The sequence below is a fragment of the Ovis canadensis genome, chromosome 22, assembly GCF_042477335.2.
Source record: "Ovis canadensis isolate MfBH-ARS-UI-01 breed Bighorn chromosome 22, ARS-UI_OviCan_v2, whole genome shotgun sequence".
NCBI lineage: Eukaryota > Metazoa > Chordata > Mammalia > Artiodactyla > Bovidae > Ovis > Ovis canadensis.
Genome location: NC_091266.1, coordinates 48,145,874 through 48,170,861, shown reverse-complemented (window position 1 = coordinate 48,170,861; position 24,988 = coordinate 48,145,874). Strand labels below are relative to the sequence as shown.

General features: G+C 44.0%; 1 protein-coding gene across 5 annotated transcripts in view; it reads right to left on the bottom strand.

The window, feature by feature from the left end:
• The window catches only part of ACSL5 (acyl-CoA synthetase long chain family member 5), a 59,432-nt gene extending 34,830 nt beyond the window's left edge, over nt 1–24,602 (bottom strand). The window contains exon 1 of one of the 5 annotated variants that reach the window (XM_069567101.1): nt 24,353–24,602. Coding sequence is in view for 1 of the 5 variants with exons in the window: in XM_069567105.1 (XP_069423206.1) it covers nt 21,731–21,748 (18 nt within the window). In the remaining 4 variants the exon portion in view is untranslated. Of the gene's footprint in view, nt 1–15,573; nt 15,861–21,730; nt 22,373–24,352 lie in introns of those variants that run through there. The other 4 variants (XM_069567105.1, XM_069567102.1, XM_069567103.1 and 1 more) reach the window with 4 other exon arrangements.
• Between the last annotated feature and the right edge of the window lie 386 nt (nt 24,603–24,988).

The following is a 24,988-nucleotide window of genomic DNA, read 5'->3' as shown; positions in this document are numbered from 1 at the left end:
TCTATTTCTTTGCACTGATCACTGAGGAAGGCTTTCTTATCTCTTCTTGCTATTCTTTGGAACTCTGCATTCAGATGCTTATATCTTTCCCTTTCTCCTTTGCTTTTTGCTTCTCTTCTTTTCACAGCTATTTGTAAGGCCTCCCCAGACAGCCATTTTGCTTTCTTGCATTTCTTTTCCATGGGGATGGTCTTGATCCCTGTCTCCTGTACAATGTCACAAACCTCAGTCCATAGTTCATCATGCACTCTATCTATCAGATCTAGGCCCTTAAATCTATTTCTCACTTCCACTGTATAATCATAAGGCATTTGATTTAGGTCATACCTGAATGGTCTAGTGGTTTTCCCTACTTTCTTCAATTTAAGTCTGAGTTTGGCAATTAAGGAGTTCATGATCTGAGCCACAGTCAGCTCCTAGTCTTGTTTTTGTTGACTGTATAGAGCTTCTCCATCTTTGGCTGCAAAACATATAATCAATCTGATTTCGGTGTTGACCATCTGGTGACGTCCATGTGTAGAGTCTTCTCTTGTGTTGTTGGAAGAGGGTGTTTGCTATGACCAGTGTGTTCTCTTGGCAAAACTCTATTAGCCTTTGCCCTGCTTCATTCTGTATTCCAAGGCCAAATTTGCCTGTTACATCAGGTGTTTCTTGACTTCCTACTTTTGCATTCCAGTCCCCTATAATGAAAAGGACATCTTTTGTGTGTGTTAGTTCTAAAAGGTCTTGTAGGTCTTCATAGAACCGTTCAACTTCAGCTTCTTCAGCGTTACTGGTTGGGGCATAGACTTGGATTACTGTGATATTGCATGGTTTGCCTTGGAAATGAACAGAGATCATTCTGTCATTTTTGAGATTGCATCCAAGTACTGCATTTTGGACTCTTTTGTTGGCCATGATGGCTACTCCATTTCTTCTAAGGGATTCCTGCCCACAGTAGTAGATATAATGGTCATCTGAGTTAAATTCACCCATTCAAGTCCATTTTAGTTTGCTGATTCCTAGAATGTCGACGTTCACCCTTGCCATCTCCTGTTTGACCACTTCCAATTTGCCTGGATTCATGGACTTAACATTTTAGGTTCCTATGCAATATTGCTCTTTACAGCTTGTATCACCAGTCACATCCACAACTGGGTATTGTTTTTGCTTTGGCTCCATCCCTTCATCCTTTCTGGAGTTATTTCTCCACTGATCTCCAGTAGCATACTGGGCACCTACTGACCTGGAGAGTTCCTCTTTCAGTATCCTATCATTTTGCCTTTTCATACTGTTAATGGGCTTCTCAAGGCAAGAATACTGAAGTGGTTTGCCATTCCCTTCTCCAGTGGACCACATTCTGTCAGACCTCTCCACCATGACCTGCCCAATTAGGGTGGCCCCACGGGCATGGCTTAGTTTCATTAAGTTAGAGGAGGCTGTGGTCTTAGTGCGATTAGATTGACTAGTTTTCTGTGAGTATGGTTTCAGTGTGTCTGCCCTCTGATGTCCTCTGGCAACACCTACCGTCTTACTTGGGTTTCTCTTACCTTAGAGGTAGAATATCTCTTCATGGCTGCTCCAGCAAAGCACAGCCGCTGTTCCTTACCTTGGACGAGGGGCATCTCCTCATCGCTGCCCCTTCTGACCTTGAACGTGGAATTGCTCCTCTAGGCCCTCCTGTGCCCGCGCAGCCACTGCTCTTTGGACATGGGGTTTTTCCTCCTGGCCGCCGCCCCTGGCCTCGGGCAGCTGCAACCAGCGCACATAGCGCAGCCGAGAGGAGCTACCCCACGTCCGAGGTCAGGGACAGCGGCCTAGAGTGCCAGGCTGCGACGGCGCAGGAACAGCCAAGAGGAGCTACCTCACGTCCATTTTATACATACTCCTGTCCTATTGACCATAAATGGGATGAGTTTGACCACTTCACTACCTTGCCTACAACTGGCAAGGGGCTTTGTTTGTAGTAAACACTGAAGGATGAATCTATTTCGTCAGCTGAAATAGCTTACTCACTTTTGTTTGCTATTGCTGATCAGGTATCCACACAGGCTATATACAGAATTTCAGTTCCTTTCTCTGTGGCTCCCATATTTTTTTAAATAGAGGTAAAATTCACATAACGTAGAATAAACCACTTTTAAAATGGACAGTTTAGTAACATTCAGTACGTTCACAGGGTTGTGTAACCACCATCTCTAGCTATTTCCAAAACATTTTCATCACAGCAAACAGGGGAAACCATGCACCCATTAAACTGTCACTCTTGTTCTCTCCTCCCCACACCCTTGGCAACCACTAATTTACTCTCCGTTTCTGTGTATTGGGTTGGCCAAGAAGTTCCTTTGGGTTTTCCAGTAAGGTGTTATGGAAAAACCCAAATAAACTTTTTGGCCAACTCAGCATTTACCGATTTTGAATATTTCATATAAGTGGAGTCAGATAATATGTGACCTTTGTGTCTAATTTCTTTCACTTAATATTTTTAAGGTTTATCCATGTTTACAGTTTAGCATGTATTGGTATTATATTTCATCCCTTCTTATGGCTGAATAAAATTCCAGTGTATGGATAGACCACGTTTTGCTGCCCCATTCATCAGCTGGTGGATATTTGGTGGGTTGTTTCCACCATTTGGATATGGTGAATAGTGCTATGACGTGTATATAAGTCTTGTTTGAATATCTATTTTCAATTATTTGGGGGTAAATACGTAATAGTGGAATTGCTGGTTCACATGGTAATCTTATGTTTACTTTTTGAAGAATCACCAAACTGTTTCCCATAGTAGCTGTATCATTTTTATATTCCAACCAGCAATGTAAAGGATTCCAACTTTTTACATCCTTACCAACTTCTGCTATTCTCTCTCTTTTTAATCATAGCCATTTTAATGGGCCTGAAATGGCACCTCACTTTGGTTTTGATCTGCAGTTCCCTTATGACTAATGATGTTGAGCAACTTTTCATCTGCCTTTTTGTCATTTGCATTTCTTCTATGAAGAAATGTCTATTTCAGCCATTTGCCTATTTTTAAATTGAGCTATTATTTGTCCTTTAGTTGTTGAGTTGTAGGCTTTCTTCTTAATATATTACAGATACTAGATTCTTTTCAGATAAATACTTTTCAAATATTTTCTCCCAACGTATAGGTTGTCATTTCACTATCTTGAGAGCCTCCTCTTTGATGTACAACACAGACACGTTTTGACACTGAGGATTCTGGCACTAGAGAGAATTTGCAACCATATCGTGTAACTCTCTCACTGCTTAAATGGGAGAAACTGAAGAGCTTGAAAGAAGGCAAGACCTTCAGGTTACACCAGTACTGGACTGGTTGCCATTCTAAACTTTAGAATCTACTAACACTTCCAGAGGTACTCAAATAACAAGGGGGAAAGCCACCCTCTCTCTCGTCATGTGTCCTGTGTCACTTGAATTACAGTTCTGGACCTGTCCCTCCACAGAAAGCCCTGCAAGTATTTCTTCTTCCCTAACGTCACTCCCAGTTGGGAAAGAATGGAGTAGGGAGAAGTGCAATAGCAGTTAAAAAAAAAAAAAAAGAGGAAGGAGAGCTGTGTTATGCTGTAGCTAGGAGTTCCTGTTTGAAGTTATCTACAGATGGTCGAACAAGCCACAGGCTTCCCCCAAGTGGAAAGCTTCCTTTGCTTTTTGATGTGGTAACACTGACACGCCTAAGCCCCATCCCCTCTGATGCCCATCTGTCCTCAGCCCTTCCCCTGATTCTGTCCAGGGCCCTCCTTTCCTCTGTGGTTGGGATGGCCAGAGCCAGCATTTCTTATCTGGCTCCTGACAGACTGGCTTTTCAAGCTAGCAGAAGGACACCTTCTGCCTTCATACTTGCTTGCAAGCTCCCAGGACCAGCCTTGGTACCTAAGTTGTAACCACCCCATATTCACCTTTGGGTTTTGCTCCTTTGAAGATTTGGGGCAGCATGTCTTAAGTCTTGTTTTCTTTGGAAAAGTCCCTAAATGACCCCTTCTACTCTGAATTCATGTTTTTGGTCAATGATGTTTATTGCTATGAGTCTTTCAGATTATCCCTATAGTCTACAAATAATTTTTCTTCTCATTATTCCTTCCATTTAAAATATTTTATTTTTCTGCCATATATTCTGCTTTTCAAGCATAAGTCTACTCCAGTCCTAGGGTCTCTGCATTTGCTCTTCTTTTTTGCCTGAAACGCTATCCCACGAATTTGAAATGGTCATGTATTGCCTCTAGGTAGGATCTCAACTCCAATGTCATTTCCTCAGAGGCTCTCTAGGATCACCCTATTGGACCTCAAATGCTATCATAGATAGACCCTGGTTTCTCTTCTTCACGTCACTGTTAGCTTTCTTAAACAGTCCTGGTCCATTTTGGTCCATTGCCTCTATTAAACTGATGCTTTCATTGGAATGGGGATTTTTGTTTTGTTCATTGCGGTGCTTCCAATGCCTGCATCATGCTTGGCACAGAGGAAACTTTCAATGAGTAACTGGTTACTGAATAAATGATCAGTTTTCTAGTTCAGAATTATCTGTTCTACATACTCTCAGTTGACTCATTTTTCCCTTAGTAAAATTCCCCCACCCACAAGCTCTCCAATCTTAGATCATCAAAAATCAGTCTGGACAATCTTGAGCCATGTATTCCCAATCAACATTTTGACAATATTGGTTTTGGGATAACGGATGGTGAAAGGATATATTTCTAACACATCAAAAGCTGGTTAGGATCAGGCTATTCCTCCAGGTTTAGAGGAAGCTACAGGATGGATCTTATCAGATGAGGTCATCTACAGTGTTCAGTGGGAAAAAAATCCAGCGTAGAAATATGTAATTCTGTTACTCTGGATTTCTGGAATTCAAAGGACAATAAGACAAATTATCCTTGCTTTTAAGCTTGAAGAACTAATTATTTTTCTATGCAATAATGAATATATATTGCAATTATAAGCTATTTACAAAAAAAAGTTGCCTTCTAGAAAGTGGCCCACTCATTTGGGTTTAACTGGTTTTTGTGTTCTCCTGCATGTATGGACTCATTCTGTGCTGATAGAAAGCTCATTAAAAGAGAGTCCAGAGTCCCCAAGTTCTTATACCCAATTAATCAACATTCTTCCATCCTGAATTACCTACTGTCTCCTAGAGACTATGTCACAAGTCTTCACAACTCATAATGACTCCAGAGGGGCCTGTGTGTCATTTAGCAGGCTGTATATGAAAGTTCTGCTTTCTTGGTTGGGCTTTAAGTTCTAACCCAGCCTTCACTGTTATTTCCCTTAACTTTCTGCTACCTTCAGTTCAGGAGGGCTTCATTTCATTCCTCAAAGGCTTTCCTGCTGGCTCAGCAGTAAAGAATCCGCCTGCCAATGCAGGAGATGTGGGTTTGACCCCTGGGTGGGGAAGATCCCCTGGAGAAGGAAATGGCAACCCACTCCAGTATTCTTGCCTGGGAAAATCTCATGGACAGAAGAGCCTAGTAGGATACAGTCCATAGGGTTACAAAAGAGTCAGACGTGATTTAGCAACAACAACAACAACATTTCATTCCTTAACTGAATAGTTAATATGTATAGACAAATTTCAAAATAAGGGCAAAAGATCAATAGGACATTACAAACCAATAGTCTCATGAGTACGCTTGGGAGGAACTGATAAACTTTTCCTTAATATGCAATGAATGTGAACCACATAAGTGTTCTATTGAAAGATCCTTCACCTACTTTCCTCAAGAACTAAGGAGTTTTCACCTTCCCTTATACCTTTACTCTTATGTAGCAAATAGAGTTTTCTTCTACTAAAAAATAAAAGATAATATGATTTGAGACAACAAACTTGTTTTGCAAATCTAGCCAGAGGAAAAGCTGATAATGAGGACAGGGAACTATACTCAGCATCTTATAATAACTTTTAATGAAAGAGAATGTAAAAAAAAGAATATATATATTTACATACATAGGAATAACTGAATCACTTTGCTGTATACCTGTATAACTGTGTTGCTGTATAACTAACACAACATTGTAAACCAACTATATTTCAATAATATTTTAAATAATAATAATTTTTAAAGGCAGATACAGAAAAGCGTTGGTTCTTAAAGAGGGTAAACCTCAACTAACCATGCTGTTATTATTTTTATTTTTTTCCATGACAATCAATATTTCTTGCTCATCTTTAATCCAGGATCCAGGTACCTATGCTATTTTAAATCATTCAAAAATTAAGAGGACCAATAATCAGTTATATCCAAGATAAAATTTGTTGTCATATTTCCCAATTTTAAAAAAAGTAGCTGAGAGGGGAATCCTAAAATTCCTCTAAAGAAATAAGAGGCAATTATGAGATATGTCAATAAGGTGTCATCTCATCACAGTCACTCTTATCCAACTCTTTGGACTATAGCCCACCAGGTTCCTCTGTCCATGGGATTTTCCAGGCAAGATACTGGAGTGGATAGCTATTTCTACCTCTAAAGGATCTTCCCAACCCAGGGGTCAAACTCATGTCTCTTGCATCTCCTGCATTGCAGGCAGATTTGTTGTCTGCTGAGCCATCAGGGAAGGCTTCAGTAAGGTGGCCAGTTACCAAACCACTAGTCAGAAAATCAATAGCTTTCCTATATTTTGAAAATAATGGAAAAGGTGCCATTCCCAATAGTGTATAAAAGAATAAATGTGTAAAGTACATATTTAAAAAGTGAAACCTTGAAAAAAATGGAAAGATATACTTGAAATAGTCAAGAGGTCCTATCTTCCTAAATACATCTATACATTTAATGCAACCCTAATAAAGACTAACAAGATTTTCATGGGAAACTAAGAAGTTAAAGCTCACCCAGAAAAATAAAACTTACAGAAAATAGAAAATTTTTGAAAAAATCACCGGAATTGGGTGGGTAGCAGTGAAGTAAACATTACCAAATTTGCTTACTACGGAAATTCTCTCTTGGTTATCAATAGACAAGTCTATGTAACGAGATAATCCTGAAATAACCTCAGTGGATGCTATCATCATATACTAAATTGCAGTCCAAATTTAGATAGATTTTTTTTCACTTCTAGTCAATGTGTTGAAACAACTGACTAGCCATTCAGACAGAATACCTAAAGCTGATTTCTGTCTTACCCCTAAAACAAAAATACATTGGAAGGACTTCCCTGGTAGTACAGTGGATAAGAATCCACCTACAAATGCAGGGACACAGGTTCAATCCCTGGGCTGGAAGTGTTAGGTAGGTAGAACAGGGAGAAGGAGTCCAAAATGGCAGCGGCTACAAGACAAGGAAGGGAAAAGCCCCCAAAAATGAAACAAAAGAAGGTCCCAGGACCGGAGTGAGGACCTCAGGTAAAACAAACAACACTCCTGGCTGGCCCAATTTACATAAGACAGGCCCAGGGAGAGATACAAATAGAAGAGCCAGAGCCAGCTCCCTCTCTCTCTCCTCCTCGGGCTGGGGCGCTCTTCTCGTGTCTTTAGATTGATGAGCCCTCACGCCTCGAAGATGGATTTTCCTGCTATCTTCTAAATAAAATAGAGCTGTAACACTGAGTTGTAACACTGATTTGTCTAAGAGCTACAACATGGTCCATTCGAGACCTGAGAGCTATAACACGGTCTATCCAAGACCTGAGAGCTGTGACACGCCGAGGGGGCTTTAATGTCCGTCACTCCAAATCTTTGTTGTGACGAGACAAAGAATCGAGGAAGGTACACTCGAGTGACAGAAGGATTCCACGTGCTGCAGAGCAGCTAAGCCCATGTGCTACAACTACTGAGCCTGAGGGTGGCAACTACTCAGCCTATCCGCTGCAGATCCCAGCCTGCGATCTGGAACGAGAGATGCCACCGCAGTGAGAAGCTTGCGGACCTCAGCAAGAGAGTAGCCCTCGGTCGCTGCAACTAGAGAAAGCATGTGAGCAGCAGCAAAGACCCAGCACAACCAAAAATAAGTTATTTTAGAAAATACATTGAAGATGGACCAAAGACGAGATAGAAAACATTGAAAGCTATGAGAGAACCGGAGGATAAAAAATATGAGAGAATTGTTTTTTATAATCCTGACATGGAGAAGACTCAAGACAGACATAAAACCTAGAAGCTGTGCAAGGAAAATGTTGGCTTATACAAAACTTTAAAAGATACTTGACCTGCAGAAAAGATATCGAAGACAAAGTCAAAGAGCAACTGGGAATAGTATCAAATATTCCAGGTAGGCAAAGAGCTCATTTCCTCAGTAGAAATGCTTAGAAGTCAAAGAAAAACAGCACATACCCCAGTAAAACAAAGAGCAGAGGGAATGTCCAGAAAGTTCAAAGCAAAACAAACAGGCTACTTAAAATGGGGAAAGACTTTCAACTTCACTTACAGTTTTTTAAAATGCAAATCTAAATGAAATCCCATTTCCCCATCCTTCAGATTAGCAGTGATGAAGCAGTATTATATGCAGGATCAATCATGGAGATGTAAATTTGGGGCAGTCTCCTTAAGGATGTGTCTATTGTCTGAAACCACGATTTAAATTATGTGCCTTTTGACCTAAGGACATGACTAGTAATTTATCTTGTAGAAAAGACCTAAATTCAATAAAGCGCATCACTTTAAGTGGCTGAGTCATGGGTTAGGAATGTGGATTCTGAGTCAGGTTGCACCCAATCTTTGTGATCACCTTTGTGACCTAGGGTAAATAACCTCTGTGTACTTCTGCGTCTATAAAATGGCATTACTAATGTCTCCCTCATAAGACTATCCTTATGATTAAAGAAGTTAATGTACCTGTGTTGTGCCTAGAACAATGCCTCACCCACAGGCTCAGGTATTAGCTATTATGTTCATCATCATTAAATTTATAGGATTGTTGATAATATCAGACACCAGAAAAGCCTTCCTTGATAGGAGAATAACAAGATAAATTATACCACTCACATACAACAGAATTATTGGCAGGTATTAGAGAGAATTCTGGAGGAGGAAATGGCAACCCACTCTGGTATTCTTGTTGGAAAAATCCCATGGACAGAGGAGCCTGGTGGGCTATACTCTGTGGGGTCACAAAGAGTTGGACACAACTAAGCAACTGAGCACATTAAGAAAAATAAAGCAGATCTGTATATATTGATAAGGAAGAACTGTGTGAAATATCAGGCTTCCCAGGGGGCACTAGCGGTAAAGAACTCCTGCCTGCCAATGCAGGAGACATAAGAGACGTGGGTTCTATCCCTGGGTCGGGAAGATCTCCTGAAGGAGGGCATGGCAATCCACTCCAGTATTCTTGCCTGGAGAATTCCATGGACAGAGGAGCCTGGTGGGTTATAGTCCATAGGGTCACAAAGAGTCAGACACAACTGAAGCAATGTCACATGCACACACACACACACACACACACGAAATATCACCAAGTACTGCGAAGAGCCGACTCATTGGGAAACAACCCTGATGCTGGGAAAGACTGAAGGCAGGAGGAGAAGGGGATGACAGAGGATGAGAAGGTTGGATGGCATCACCGACTCAATGGACATGAGTTTGAGCAAGCTCCAGGAGATAGTGAAGGATGGGAAGCCTGGTGAGCTGCCGTCCATAGGATCACAAAGAGTCGGATACGACGGAGCAACTGAACAACAACAAAGGGAAAAACTGCTTGGGCAACGTGGTGTATGCTTTTGTGTTCCTGAAAGAATAATCCTCATAGGAAAAGACAGACTGAAGAGGAGTTTTTATGAATGGATTTTCTAGAAACTTTTGAGTATTCAATCATTCAGCCTAAAATATTTAAGGGCTTGTCTCCATATCATTGGCCTCCTTGGTGGCTCACATATCATTAGCATCATTCCAGGTGCTGGGGAGATAGTTTTCCTTCCACAGTATTCTATAATCTAGTTCTTGTTCAGGTTTGCTGTTGAACTCCCCAGTAAAATACAACCCCAGTAGGTCATGGAACTCTGCTCAGTGTTATATTGCACCCTGGATGGGAGGGGAGTCTGGGAGAAAACAGGTGCATGCATATGTATGGCAGAGTCCCTCTGCTGTTCACCTGAAACTATCACAACACTGTTAACAGGCTATACCCCAAATACAAAATGAAAAGTTAAAACTACAGTAGGGAAGTGGTTTGCCATTCCCTTCTCCAGTGGACCAAATTCTGTCAGTTCTTGAGAACCCCATGAACAGTATGAAAAGGCAAAATGATAGGATACTGAAAGAGGAACTCCCCAGGTCTGTAGGTGCCCAAGATGCTACTGGAGGTCAGTGGAGAAATAACTCTAGAAAGAATGAAGGGATGGAGCCAAAGCAAAAACAACACCCAGTTGTGGAAGTGACTGGTGATAGAAGCAAGATCTGATGCTGTAAGAGCAATATTCCATAGGAACCTGGAATGTTAGGTCCATGAATCAAGGCAAATTGGAAGTGGTCAAACAGGAGATGGCAAGGGTGAATGTCGACATTCTAGGAATCAGCAAACTAAAATGGACTTGAATGGGTGAATTTAACTCAGATGACCATTATATCTACTACTGTAGGCAGGAATCCCTTAGAAGAAATGGAGTAGCCATCATGGCCAACAAGAGTCTGAAATGCAGTACTTGGATGCAATCTCAAAAATGACTGATCTCTGTTCATTTCCAAGGCAAACCATGCAATATCACAGTAATCCAAGTCTATGCCCCAACCAGTAACGCTGAAGAAGCTGAAGTTGAACGGTTCTATGAAGACCTACAAGACCTTTTAGAACTAACACACACAAAAGATGTCCTTTTCATTATAGGGGACTGGAATGCAAAAGTAGGAAGTCAAGAAACACCTGATGTAACAGGCAAATTTGGCCTTGGAATACAGAATGAAGCAGGGCAAAGGCTAATAGAGTTTTGCCAAGAGAACACACTGGTCATAGCAAACACCCTCTTCCAACAACACAAGAGAAGACTCTACACATGGACGTCACCAGATGGTCAACACCGAAATCAGATTGATTATATGTTTTGCAGCCAAAGATGGAGAAGCTCTATACAGTCAACAAAAACAAGACTGGGAGCTGACTGTGGCTCAGATCATGAACTCCTTAATTGCCAAACTCAGACTTAAATTGAAGAAAGTAGGGAAAACCACTAGACCATTCAGGTATGACCTAAATCAAATGCCTTATGATTATACAGTGGAAGTGAGAAATAGATTTAAGGGCCTAGATCTGATAGATAGAGTGCGTGATGAACTATGGACAGAGGTTCATGACATTGTACAGGAGACAGGGATCAAGACCATCCCCATGGAAAAGAAATGCAAGAAAGCAAAATGGCTGTCTGGGGAGGCCTTGCAAATAGCTGTGAAAAGAATAGAAGCAAAAAGCAAAGGAGAAAAGGAAAGATAAAAGCATCTGAGTGCAGAGTTCCAAAGAATAGCAAGAAGAGATAAGAAAGCCTTCCTCGGTGATCAATGCAAAGAAATAGAGGAAAACAACAGAATGGGAAAGACTAGAGATCTCTTCAAGAAAATTAGAGATACCAAGGGAACATTTCATGCAAAGATGGGCTCGATAAAGGACAGAAATAGTATGGACCTAACAGAAGCAGAAGATATTAAGAAGAGGAGGCAAGAACACACAGAAGAACTGTACAAAAAAGATCATTACGACCAAGATAATCACAATGGTGTGACCACTCACCTAGAGCCAGACATCTTGGAATGTGAAGTCAAGTGGGCCTTAGAAAGCATCACTACGAACAAAGGTAGTGGAGGTGATGGAAGTCCAGTTGAGCAATTTCAAATTCTGAAAGATGATGCAGTGAAAGTGCTGCACTCAATCTGCCAGCAAATTTGGAAAACTCAGCAGTGGCCACAGGACTGGAAAAGGTCAGTTTTCATTCCAATCCCAAAGATAGGCAATGCCAAAGAATGCTCAAACTACCACACAATTGCACTCATCTCACAGGCTAGTAAAGTAATGCTCGAAATTCTCCAAGCCAGGCTTCAGCAATATGTGAACCGTGAAATTGCAGATGTTCAAGCTGGATTTAGAAAAGGCAGAGGAACCAGAGATCAAATTGCCAACATCCGCTGGATCATGGAAAAAGCAAGAGAGTTCCAGAAAAACATCTATTTCTGCTTTATTGACTATGCCAAAGCCTTTGACTGTGTGGATCACAAGAAACTGTGGAAAATTCTGAAAGAGATGGGAATACAAGACCACCTGACCTGCCTCTTGAGAAACCTATATGCAGGTCAGGAAGCAACAGTTAGAACTGGACATGGAACGACAGACTGGTTCCAAATTGGAAAAGGAGTACATCAAGGCTGTATATTGTCACCCTGCTTATTTCACTTCTATGCAGAATACATCATGAGAAACGCTGGACTGGAAGAAGCACAAGCTGGAATCAAGGTTTCCAGGAGAAATGTCAATAACCTCAGATATGCAGATGACACCACCCTTATGACAGAAAGTGAAGAGGAACTAAAGAGCCTCTTGATGAAAGTGAAAGAGGAGAGTGAAAAAGTTGGCTTAAAACTCAACATTCAGAAAACTAAGATCATGGCATCTGGTCCCATCACTTCATGGAAAATAGATGGGGAAACAGTGGAAACAGTGTCAGACTTTATTATTGGGGGGCTCCAAAATCACTGCAGATGGTGATTGCAGCCATGAAATTAAAAGATGCTTACTCCTTGGAAGAAAAGTTATGACCAAGCTAGATAGCATATTCAAAAGCAGAGACACTACTTTGCCACCAAAGGTCCATCTAGTCAAGGCTATGGTTTTTCCAGTGGTCATGTATGGATGTGAGAGTTGGACTGTGAAGAAAGCTGAGCGCTGAAGAATTGATGCTTTTGAAGTGTGGTGTTGGAGAAGACTCTTGAGAGTCCCTTGGACTGCAAGGAGATCCAACCAGTCCATTCTAAAGGAGATCAGCCCAGGGCGTTCTTCGGAAGGAATGATGCTAAAGCTGAAACTCCAGTACTTTGGCCACCTCATGCAAAGAGTTGACTCATTGGGAAAGAGTCTGATGCTGGGAGGGATTGGGGGCAGGAGGAGAAGAGGACAACAGAGGATGAGATGGCTGGATGACATCACCAACTCAATGGATGTGAGTTTGAGTGAACTCCAGGAGATGGTGATCAACAGGGAGGCCTGGCGTGCTGGGATTCATGGGGTCGCAAAGAGTCGGACATGACTGAGTGACTGAACTGAAGTGAACTGATAGTAGGGAAAGAGGATTGAGGGGACAGCAGTGGGGTGAGTTTTAATTGAGGAGGTTAGTGTAGGTCTCACTGGGAACATAGCACTTGAGGAGATATTTAATCTGTAACAGTCATGCTTAAAGAAAAAAAAACTTAAATGTGAACTACTCTGTATTATCCCTCCTCCAACTCAGGCAGCTGACTTAGAAAGTTCCACCACCTTGGCTGGAGACTGTCACAGGACTATGCCTGAGAAGACAGCCTCGTCCTCATTTCTAGAACTAAACCTCCCTCATCACTAAAGCCACATTCCATCAGCAGCCTCTTCCCCTCGCTCCCATCACCCGCCAGTCTGGACAGCAACTCCAAGAGTAACCAAATCAATGCCCTTAGCAGATTAGAAACCAAAGGTGAAGTTTGAGTCACGGGGCCAAAGGGTACCCGAAATTGCATCTTGCATCATTCTCAGCCATTGCTGAGAACAGAGGCTGGCGTGACATCCTGACTACAAGACTTCAGATAACTTCCCAGCCACTCACCAGCGCCCAGGTGCTCAGGCCACTGCCTCACTCTAGCCTCTAGGCTTTTCCACCACACAGGGCTGGCTGGGGAGGGATGTCCCCAGGCAGACGGGAAAGGGCCTCTTTTTACCTTCCACAGGATTATTCATGTGGGGCCAAGCAGGAAGCACCAATACCAAATGGGGTCCCTGTTAAATCCCCAAGGACAGCGAAGAAGTCATTTCCAGCCATGGAAATATTCTGTGAGCACTTAAATAATTAAAACAGGACAGATATACCAGTCTCCCAGACCTTGCTTTTCCTAGCCCAGTTCCCAGGCCATACCCAACACTTCCAGTTTGCCAGGCAGCTGGCAGAGAGAAGGGATCGGCTGGCCTTGGGACAGGTCCCCTGGCCCACTAACTGTAAACAAATCCTCAGGGTTGTGATGTATACACACTGGAGATGTCTCTGCTGCCAAATGGCACAAGAAAAGCTATTGTATTGGAGTTGAATCTGCTCTGTCCTTGGGTTTGGGTTTTGCATGTTTCCTGGGGTTCAGCAGACAACTTGGGCTGCAAGCACCCCTAGGCAGAGACTGTCTCAGCCCAGAGTGCCAGAGAGTCACCCTCCCCTTTTGCTCATCATTGTCACAAGTTCAGAGAAGGGCAGGGTTGAGGGGGTGGTCTAGGGGATGAAACAGTTTGCAAAATTCAACTCTGCATTGAACATGATGGTCGCCTATACCCAGTGGGGCAGGGAGTGCAGGTAGGGATGGGGCAGAGTCAGCTAGCCCTCTTCAGAAACGTCACATCTGGGACTTCCTGCCATAGCAAGGGCAACACTCAACAGCCTGACCTGAGTGAGGTCAAGCTTTCCTCATCCTGCAAGTATTCAAATACTTACTACATGCCAGGCAGTGGGTTCAGCAATGGGGAAAGTACATTCAGAGTTCCTAGTCCATCAGGGGATAAAGCCACTTCCCCAGGTCGGAAACAAATGTTCTGTGAAATGTATCCTGGCTCTGGGAGCATCTGCTGAACTGGACAAAGTGTGTGTGTGGCAAGAGATAGATTTATCCTCTGTACTTTTAAGTTTACATATCATTTCCTTTGAATAAGGCAAACTAAGATCTTGTTTGTATACATTGGTGTATACCCAGCAATGTACCATGTGTATTCAGCATTGTGCCATGTGCAGAGGGCCAAACACTTAGAAGACACAGCTCCTGCCCTCTGGGGACTTATGGGTCCATCAAACCGTAAAAGCACTTATAGAAGGATGCAGTGTGGAAGATGAGCTAATGAATTTGAAGGAGAAGCCAGTGTAGACTGGAGACGGTGAGCTACCTCCAAGGAGCACTAGCTCCTCAAGGATGTGTGGTCCTTGATCCCTTGGCTTTATTGCCAATAGCCTTTTGTCCAGGGTCAATCAAGGATGACCACCCCACAAAGGAAGCCAATGGCTGCTAAGATCCCAACTAAGATTCCAACCAGGGTAACTGGTACCAAACCATCTTTCTCCACTGTTGTGTCTCTCCATCCACTCTTCCATGGCGAGAGTGGTCACCACACTAGGCAGGATAAACCTCCAGGGAAGTGAGAAGGAGGGATACCCAGATGTTGGGTGAGAGATGGGGCATGGTTGGAGACACAAGAGCAGAACAAGCATGAAGGGAAAGGGTGAATGAAGGGGAATGGTGAAGAGGCACCAGAGAATCTGCCTTTAGTTGAGAGGGAAAAAGAAAAGGCTTCCACGTGACTGAATAAGACAGTGGGGCCTGGCATAGACACTGCAGCCCAGGAGTCATTCAGTTCCCGAGCGCCAGAGAGCCCTGGGGTGCCAACCTTGGCCAGTTGGGTTGGCTAGAATTTACCAGGAAAGCCCTCATTAAGTCAAATGCCAAAATCATCTTACCTCAGTCCATGAGAATAGTACAGAAGGGTTGCTGAGCCACTCATAACCTGGTGACAGGCGGTGACAAATCCCACTGAATTTCAGATCAACTCAGTCAGCTTTGATCTACTACAAGTCACAGTCCAGCTGCCCAACCCCAAAGAAAGCCTTGTTTCAATAAACATTTCCAAAGGCCTCCCAAGCTTATTGCTGACCAAGTGAATTATGAGAGCATGGAGGTCAGCAGAGCCAGTACCATCTACTGTAGTTGATAAGAGCCTGTACAAAGATAGGCTGGACAAAGTGCTAGGACTAAGTCACTGCAGGCCAGGATAAAGACAGGCTGATGCAAGAGGTTGGGAAAGAGGCCTCTTTGCAGAATTACTCTTTGCACTACTGATTGGGCCAATGGTCAGGGCTCACCAGACTCAACGTACAAGTGGCCTCAAGGCCACACCACAGGGAGGGAACACAACTCCACCCAGCAGCAGATAATTGGATTAAAGACTTACTGAGGCTGTATAAGGACAGAGGTTCCTGACATTGTACAGGAGACAGGGATCAAGACCATCCCCATGGAAGAGAAATGCAAAAAGCAAAATGGCTGTCTGGGGAGGCCTTACAAATAGCTGTGAAAAGAGAAGCAAAAAGCAAAGGAGAAAAGGAAAGATAAAAGCATCTGAATGCAGAGTTCCAAAGAACAGCAAGAAGAGATAAGAAAGCCTTCCTCAGTGATCAATGCAAAGAAATAGAGGAAAACAACAGAATGGGAAAGACTAGAGATCTCTTCAAGAAAATTAGAGATACCAAGGGAACATTTCATGCAAAGATGGGCTCGATAAAGGACAAAAACGGTCTGGACCTAACAGAAGCAGAAGATATTAAGAAGAGGTGTCAAGAATACACAGAAGAACTGTACAAAAAAGATCTTCATGACCCAGATAATCACGATTGCGTGATCACTCACCTAGAGCCAGACATCCTGGAATGTGAAGTCAAGTGGGCCTTAGAAAGCATCACTAAGAACAAAGCTAGTAGAGGTGATGGAAGTCCAGTTGAGCTATTTCAAATCCTGAAAGATGCTGTGAAAGTGCTGCACTCAATCTGCCAGCTAATTTGGAAAACTCAGCAGTGGCCACAGGGCTGGAAAAGGTCAGTTTTCATTCCAATCCCAAAGATAGGCAATGCCAAAGAATGCTCAAACTACCGCATAATTGCATTTATCTCAGACACTAGTAAAGTAATGCTCAACATTCTCCAAGCCAGGCTTCAGCAATATGTGAACCGTGAACTTCCAGATGTTCAAGCTGGATTTAGAAAAGGCAGAGGAACCAGAGATCAAGTTGCCAACATCCGCTGGATCATGGAAAAACCAAGAGAGTTCCAGAAAATCATCTATTTCTGCTTTATTGACTATGCCAAAGCCTTTGGCTATGTGGATCACAAGAAACTGTGGAAAATTCTGAAAGAGATGGGAATACCAGACCACCTGACCTGCCTCTTGAGAAACCTATATGCAGGTCAAGAAGCAACAGTAAGAACTGGACATGGAACAACAGACTGGTTCCAAATAGGAAAAGGAGTACGTCAAGGCTGTATATTGTCACCCTGCTTATTTAACTTCTATGCAGAATACATCATGAGAAACGCTGGGCTGGAAGAAGCACAAGCTGGAATCAAGATTTCCGGGAGAAATATCAATAACCTCAGATATGCAGATGACACCACCCTTATGGCAGAAAGTGAAGAGGAACTAAAGAGCCTCTTGATGAAAGTGAAAGAGGAGAGTGAAAAAGTTGGCTTAAACTCAACATTCAGAAAACAAAGATCATGGCATCTGGTCCCATCACTTCATGGAAAATAGATGGGGAAACAGTGGAAACAGGGTCAGACTTTATTTTGGGGGGGCTCCAAAATCACTGCAGATGGTGATTGCAGCCATGAAACTAAAAGATGTTTACTCCTTGGAAGAAAAGTTATGACCAAGCTAGATAGCATATTGAAAAGCAGAGACATTACATTGCCAACAAAGGTCCGTCTAGTCAAGGCTATGGTTTTTCCAGTGGTCATGTATGGATGCGAGAGTTGGACTGTGAAGAAAGCTGAGTGCCGAAGAATTGACGCTTTTGAAGTGTGGTGTTGGAGAAGACTCTTGAGAGTCCCTTGGACTGCAAGGAGATCCAACTAGTCCATCCTAAAGGAGATCAACCCTGGGTATTCTTTGGAAGGAATGATGCTAAAGCTGAAACTCCAGTACTTTGTCCGCCTCATGGGAAGAGTTGACTCATTGGAAAAGACTCTGATGCTGGGAGGGATTGGGGGCAGGGGGTGAAGAGGATGACAGAGGATGAGATGGCTGAATGGCATCACTGACTCAATGGACATGAATCTGAGTGAACTCCGGGAGTTGGTGATGGACAGGGGGGCCTGGTGTGCTGCAGTTCATGGGGTTGCAAAGAGTCGGACACGACTGAGTGACTGAATTAAACTGAACATGTCCTTGCCCACCAGAACAAGACTCAGTTTCCCCACAGCCAATCCCTCCCATCAAGAAGCTTGCACAAGCCTCTTATCCTCATCCATTAGAGGGCAGACAGAAAATTACAATCACAAGAAAACTAAGCAACTGATCACATGGACCACAGCCTGGTAACTCAATGAGATTATGAGCCATGGCAGGTAGGGCCACCCAAGACAGACAGGTCATGGTGGAGAGTTCTGACAAAACATGGTCTGCTGGTGAATGGAATGGCAAACCACTTCAGCATTCTTGCTTTGAGAACCCCATGAACAGTATGAAAAGGCAATGTGTAAACAACAAGCTTTATTCCCCAAAGTCTCAGCTCCAGGGGTAAAGGCCCTATCCTTTCCAGGTACCTGAGTATCAGCACTACCATCTACCAGATAGGTGGCCCTGTTTGATTTCTCCTAGTTTGACAATTACTTAATGTCACTGAGCATCAGTTTCCCTCCATTGCACTCCAGAAGGGGCAGGTTAGTATCCTTGCTTTGGTTAAATCTTCCAGTACACTGTCTGGGACATGGGACGCCCTCAGTGAAGCTTCCTTTTTGCCTCTTCCACTTAGCTCAATTTCCAACTCCTTGTCAATGTCAGATGTTCTATTTTGAGATGTCCCCAAAGTGAAGAGTTGATCATGGACTTTGTACTGTAACTGCCCTTTGATTTATATGCAAATGTCTTACAATCCCCTCATTTGCATTCAAACAGAGGATTTCTAATTGGAGACCAGGTGGTCTCCCTCAACCTTGTGAAACTCCTGCATCCTCCCACAGCCACCTCAACCTCTTAGAGTAGAATGACCCATGGAGAAACCCAGAGATCTACAACCAGCTCCCCAACAGAGGGTGGGTACCATGGCCTGGCAACAGCAGTCCAAGGGCTGCCTAACCTTCTGAGCTCCAAAGCTCTTATTTATCTTCATGACATGAATTAAGAGCCTGGGAAATACCAGGCTCTGTGCCAGGGGAGGAATGAGAAGTGCATTTCTGATCTCAGGATGCACAGTTACACGTTGGAGGAAACAGACCAGGATATGTCTACAACTGGGTGTGGTCAGAGTAAAAGCAAAGGCTGACCTCAGGGCTGCTGCAAACACGTCACCCTGGCAGGATGGTTCCAGACATGGGTCACCTGAGGTCATATCTCAGATGGGAGTCAGTCCATCTGCTGGCCAGGCATATGAGAGGCAGAAACAGAAATCACATTCCTGATTCCTGAGACATCTCCAAATCCTGCTTTAGGGATTCCCTGGCCAAGAAGTGGGAGTTGTGTTTTTTGAGGGGGGTGGGGTTCAATCACGTAACTTTATAAAATGAACCACTTAAAAGTGAACAATTCAGTGGGCACTTAGTGCATTCATAATGTTATACAACCACCGCTATCTAGGTTCGAAACACTTTCGCCATCCCCAAAGGAAATCCTCTCCCCATTAAGCAGTTACTCTTCTTTCCTCCCTATCCCTGGCAACCACCGATGGACCTGCTTTCCACTGCCATGGACATGAAGTGGGAGGATTTTCAAGAAAGAAATTTCTCCTAGTTTCTTACTCTTAGGTCCATGCGCTAAACTAGACTCATCAGAGACGGAGGCAGAGTTTGCTCTCAGAACTAAATGAGCCAGACTCTACTCCAGTCTTTTCATACTGTACCCAGTTTGTTCCATCTTGGTTTCCCCATCTACAAAAAAACATACCTACCTCATAGGACTGTTTTTGAAGATCAAGAGATGAAAGCCCCATAAAACAGTAAACACAGCACTGCCCCCACAGTAAATAGTCAATGAATGATAGCTGTATTATTTGCATTCTAGAAAAATGTCAACCTAAAATGTCTCTAATAGATACATGAAGTCAATATCTACCTACCTACCTACCTTCCTACCACCTACGTCACCATACATAAGAATCTTTTTACAAGTGAAAATATTTAGGAAATCCAAGGAAAGGCTAACTCTACACAGAGGTGGATGGAACATGTCTTTTAGCATCGCATGGACTGTAGCTTCAGTTCCAGCTGACAACTGGCTTCACCCCTCTGAGCCTGCTCTCTTCACCACCTATCTCCTAATATTGTCTTAGTTAATGTCAGAGTACCCATGATGATCTGGTGCTTAACTGGCTTCCTCTTCCCTCTCCCGCTTCATTTCCATATACTTTCTCCTCCCCTAACCCCCAGCCTACTTCTTTTATCTGGAGCCCCCACTGCATGTTTAGCATTTAGGCATTCAATGATATACTGATATTATTTTAGGTGTCATTGCCCCCAGAGAGTTAGAATATGACTTGGAGAAAAGATTATTTTAGGTCAGGACCTCAACAAATATACTTGGCTGAAGCATCCTGTTTGGTCTGGATAATATTTAGGAAAAAAAAAAAAATTACATTGAATGAATGAAGTTGCTCAGCCGTGTCTGACTCTTTGTGACCCCAAGGACTGTAGCCTACAAGGCTCCTCCATCCATGGGATTTTACATGCAAGAATACTGGAATGGTTTGCCATTTCCTTCTCCAGGAGATCTTCCCTATCTAGGGACTGAATTGGACTATGTTTATCTGGGGTGTGCCTGCCTTGCATTCTATCAGACTTTGCCACCCCGACATGCATCTTATTGCATATAATCTACTTTACTTAGCTCTATTGTCTGTCTGTTCTATAATTATTTGTGACTCTTGTTTTATTTCTGGTTCTGTTCCTTTTTTTGTGCCAACTGCATAAGTGATACTTACAAGATGTTATACGACGTCTCTTCCAAGACTATTCAGTGTTCAACCTCAAATATTTATCAACTGGAGGGAAAAACCATAAAGTAACTCCCATGCTGAAATATAGAGGGCAGTATCCCCCAAACCAATGACTCCTTTTTAAAATTTTTAACTGAATCAATCTTTTGTTTTTAAATTAAATTAAATTTAGCTTAATTTTATTACTTTTGAAGACTACCAATTACCTACAAATTGGAGTTTAGATTCAATTCTGCTTTTCAAACCACCGAAAAGACAGATACCCACAGAAGGGAGTAAGCCCCAGTTATGAAATCCCTTCCCAACACTCACTCCTTGAAGGCCAACTTGTGGCCCTACCCTTTAAAATAGACCCAGCTTCATCCAGAAAGCATTCATTCCATCCATCACACATCCAGCAGCTCTTCCCCTTGGAAGGTCTCAAAATCCATCAGGAAAATCAAGGGCACCCTCCAGCCCAGATCCCTGAGTCGGGAAGATCCCTTGGAGAAGGAAATGACGACTCCAGCATTCTTACCTGGGAAATTCCATGGACAGAGGGGCCTAGCATACCATGGGGTCACAAAGAGTCAAACATGACTCATAGCAACCTTCTCTTCCCTCCCAGCGCAGCCCAGGGGAGCTATAGGCAGAGCCTCAGGTCCTCAAAAAGGGGTCTGGGTTGTGGTTCCCTTCCCCAAGAGAGGCAGGAGAAAAGAAAACCAATTCCTGCTCCACATTCCTCCTCCCCCTTGACCTTCCTAATGAAAAGGGTTTAAAAAGGTCCTTCAGAGACTGGGGAGAAAGCAAGTGCCGACACGTGCTTGGGACACAGGAAGTTCCAAGCTCCCTAGAGCTGGGGGTCAGGATGTTCCCCCAGGCTTCTGCCCCACACCCACAAGACCCCTTGCCAAATACACCTCCAGCTGCCCCCTTACCCTGTGAAGGGACCACATCTCTTGGTGCTCCCAGCAAATGGAACCTCCTGGCTCTGAGTGCCGGTGAGTCCTGGCACGAGTCGCTGTAAGTCCTCACCCCTCACCTCAGCTCCTCCAGGGTCAGGGGGGCTTCAGAGCATCCCTGCAGGCTGAGGATCTCTGGTTCCAAGCGGTCAGCCCTGAGTCTGAGCTGCCCTGAGTCAGGAGTCAGGCCACAGCGGGCTTCTAACGTGCTCGGGGACTTCACTTCCTGGTTTTTCTTTCACAACAGAAAGTGGAAGTGTTCTGACCAGAAGGAGAAAAGCCGCCAAAGCTCCTCTGGCTGGGTTTCAGAGCCTTTACTGGCAATCCCTGAGGGCTGATACCGCAGCCAGCCTGCGTTCACAGAACTCACGCTCTGCCTGCCTGATGACGGAGAACCAGACGGAGGTGATGGAGGTGCCCCTCGCAGACCACCCCTGTCAGAGAGGTGAGGTCCCTGCTGGATTCCCAGGACAATGGGGTCCAACCACAGGGCACCTCGGCCCCCACATCCTTCCCAGGACCATGGGAACACCTGGAGGCCAGTTCTGCTGGCCTGCCGTGCATACTGTCGCCTCTGTCCAGTCCCCGCTTGCCTGCCTCAGATCCTGGAGCCGTGCTGAAAAAGCCAGCCAAACAAGCACATCAAGAACCACAGGGACAGCGCGGAGAGTCTGTTTGTTTCCTCTGACACATCCTCTTCAGACCTCCAATGTTTAATTTAAAATGTTTGCCGCTCCCACCCTCACCTCCCAGATAAAATCTGAGAAATTGTAAAATCAGGAATCCACAAGCACATATGCCATTAGTTGTCAGACTGATCCTGCATCTCGCAGGAGCCTCTGAAAAACTTCGCTGTACACGCGTGAGACAACAACAGTGAAAAGGCAAGCTACTTCTTGATATTATTGTAAAAGGGGCTTCCCTGGTGGCTCCCTGGTAATCTGCCTGCAATTCAGGAGACACAGGTTGGATTCCTAGGTTAGGAAGATCCCCTGGAGGAGGAAATGGCAACTCGCTCTAGTATTCTTGCCTGGGAAATCCCAGGACAGAAGGTCCTGGTGGGCTATAGTCCATGGGGTTGCAAATGAGTTGGACATAACTTAGTGACTAAACAATAACAATTATTATAAGAATTGCTTTGAACGTGAAGACACCTTGAAAGCGTCTTGAGGACTGGTCTTCAGGGCATCAGGACCCATAGTAGTCTCATCAGATTCACCTATGGCTGTGGCTGTAGAAGGGCATGGGAGTTTCTATTCTCAGATTTGAAGGCAGAAAAAAATGAATTCTCCTACCCCTTCCCAACCCCACCTCTCCCCACCACCTTTCAGACACCCCAGAATTAAGCAGCACTTTCCCCAGCCTCAGTCCCTTTAAGAAGGCTCAAAGTAAATCCAACAAGAGCTCCAGCCTTCACTAGAGATGTATTAGGATTCCCTCTCTACCCAGAGGAGTTCCTCAAAGCTTCCAACCATAAAAACCAGAGTGAGCTGTGCCCCAATCTCAGAGAACATAAGAGCTGGTCCCTTGACCTCATGGGATCCCACTTTAGACATGGAAGAAAGCTGAAGTAGGTTAGGATGAGGGTGCCCCCGCACCCCGCCTTTCCATCTTTGGGTTCATCTCTTGGCTGGAGGAACACTTGTCTTTGCTAAGTTTCCAAGCTCATCTCCCCAGGGGCAGCTCCCTCCAGCAAAGAGCAGATGATGGCAGAGTGGGTGTCGAGTCTCAGCCATTCTAATGCTGCTGGGCTTTTCCCTGGTGCTTTCTTCTTTTACCAACCAGACGAAGAGCTTAGGGCCAGGAGAAGATGGTTTCCTCCAGGATCAAACGCTCAAGTTTGGAAGAGTCTGGGTGGTTCTAAAGCTCTAGCACCTGGAGGTGCATTCTTGTTCAATCCTACACACACCAGGGACACTGCCAATTTTTGAGGGAACAATGGACAGTTTTCACAGCACTCAAGAATTCTGCATCAGGCAGCTTACTGATCAGGACTCAGATTCTCGCCCCACTTCCTCTTAGCTCTGCAGCCCAGGTCATGCTGTTTAAGAGCCCAGAGGCATGTTATTCACCTGTGATATGGGAATGATACCCCCTTACCTTACAGGAAGTAATGAGCCAATGTATATCACACATCTAGTACAGACCCCAGCATCAGATAGCAAGTCTGCTAAGGGTTCCTTTCCCTGCTTCCTTCCAAATGGGAGGGGCTGCAGCTGTCGGATGGCCTTTCCAATCATACAGACATTTCAAAATGGAAGATGAAGGAGACCTACATCTTGCTTTGGCTATAACCCTTAAAGCTTTTAAGTCTGTTTTTTTTTGCACTTAGTGAAATCAACCACTCTCTCTTCCAAGGCCATCTCCTGCTAGCAGTTCAGATTCCTTCCATGTCTCCACTCCCCTTTTGCAGCTGATTTTTTTTTGCCTCCCATGCAGGTCAACTAAGATCACTGTGCAAACAAATGCTGTTTCATCTTGTAAAAGAGCCTTAGGCTGAGAATAGGCACACGTCCAACTTTCTTCTCCCCGGTCACCCCCATCTCTATTATCCCATATCATATAAGCTATAGAGCGGGTAGCATTATTGCAGTTTACCTTGTAAGAGTCTGCTCACTTCCGGGTTCCAGGAAATGTGCCCCTCACAGCTGTCTGTACTGGTTCAGCACCACATTCAAAAGCCTCTGCCTTTTCCTTAGCGCTGGAGTTGGGACCGCACATGAAGCCAGTGTGTATCGTACTGACAGTAGCTAACCAGCTCTCCTGGAACCTTTGAACCTATTGCAATAGAGGTTCAAAGGTAGACATTACCTATCTAAACATTTGCACAGTAACCTCTAGCAGTGAGAAGTGTAGGATTTGGCAAAAGGTTAAAACAGGAGATTGTTATGCAATGGGCTTTAGAGGAAGAAAAAAAAGGAGAGAGAGAGAATGGAAGGGAGAGAGAGAGTCAGCTCAGAAAGCTAACTTTTAACAAGCAAAACCTTTTATAAAGCCCATACCTTGGGGAAGGGGAGGAGGTAAACAAAGCTTTGCATGTTCATTTTGGGCAGAATCCCTGAGATTGTGATAGGAAGAGGAAGGTCTAAGTAACCTTAGAGGGAAACCTTAGTTTCCTCTAAGAGGGGAGAAATGCTCCCTGATTTTAGGGGGAGAGAAAATTGAGACACCACTCTAAGTGGATACAGTTTAAGATTCGGATAAGCAGAGGTCTGTCTTTTAAAGATAAGCCTT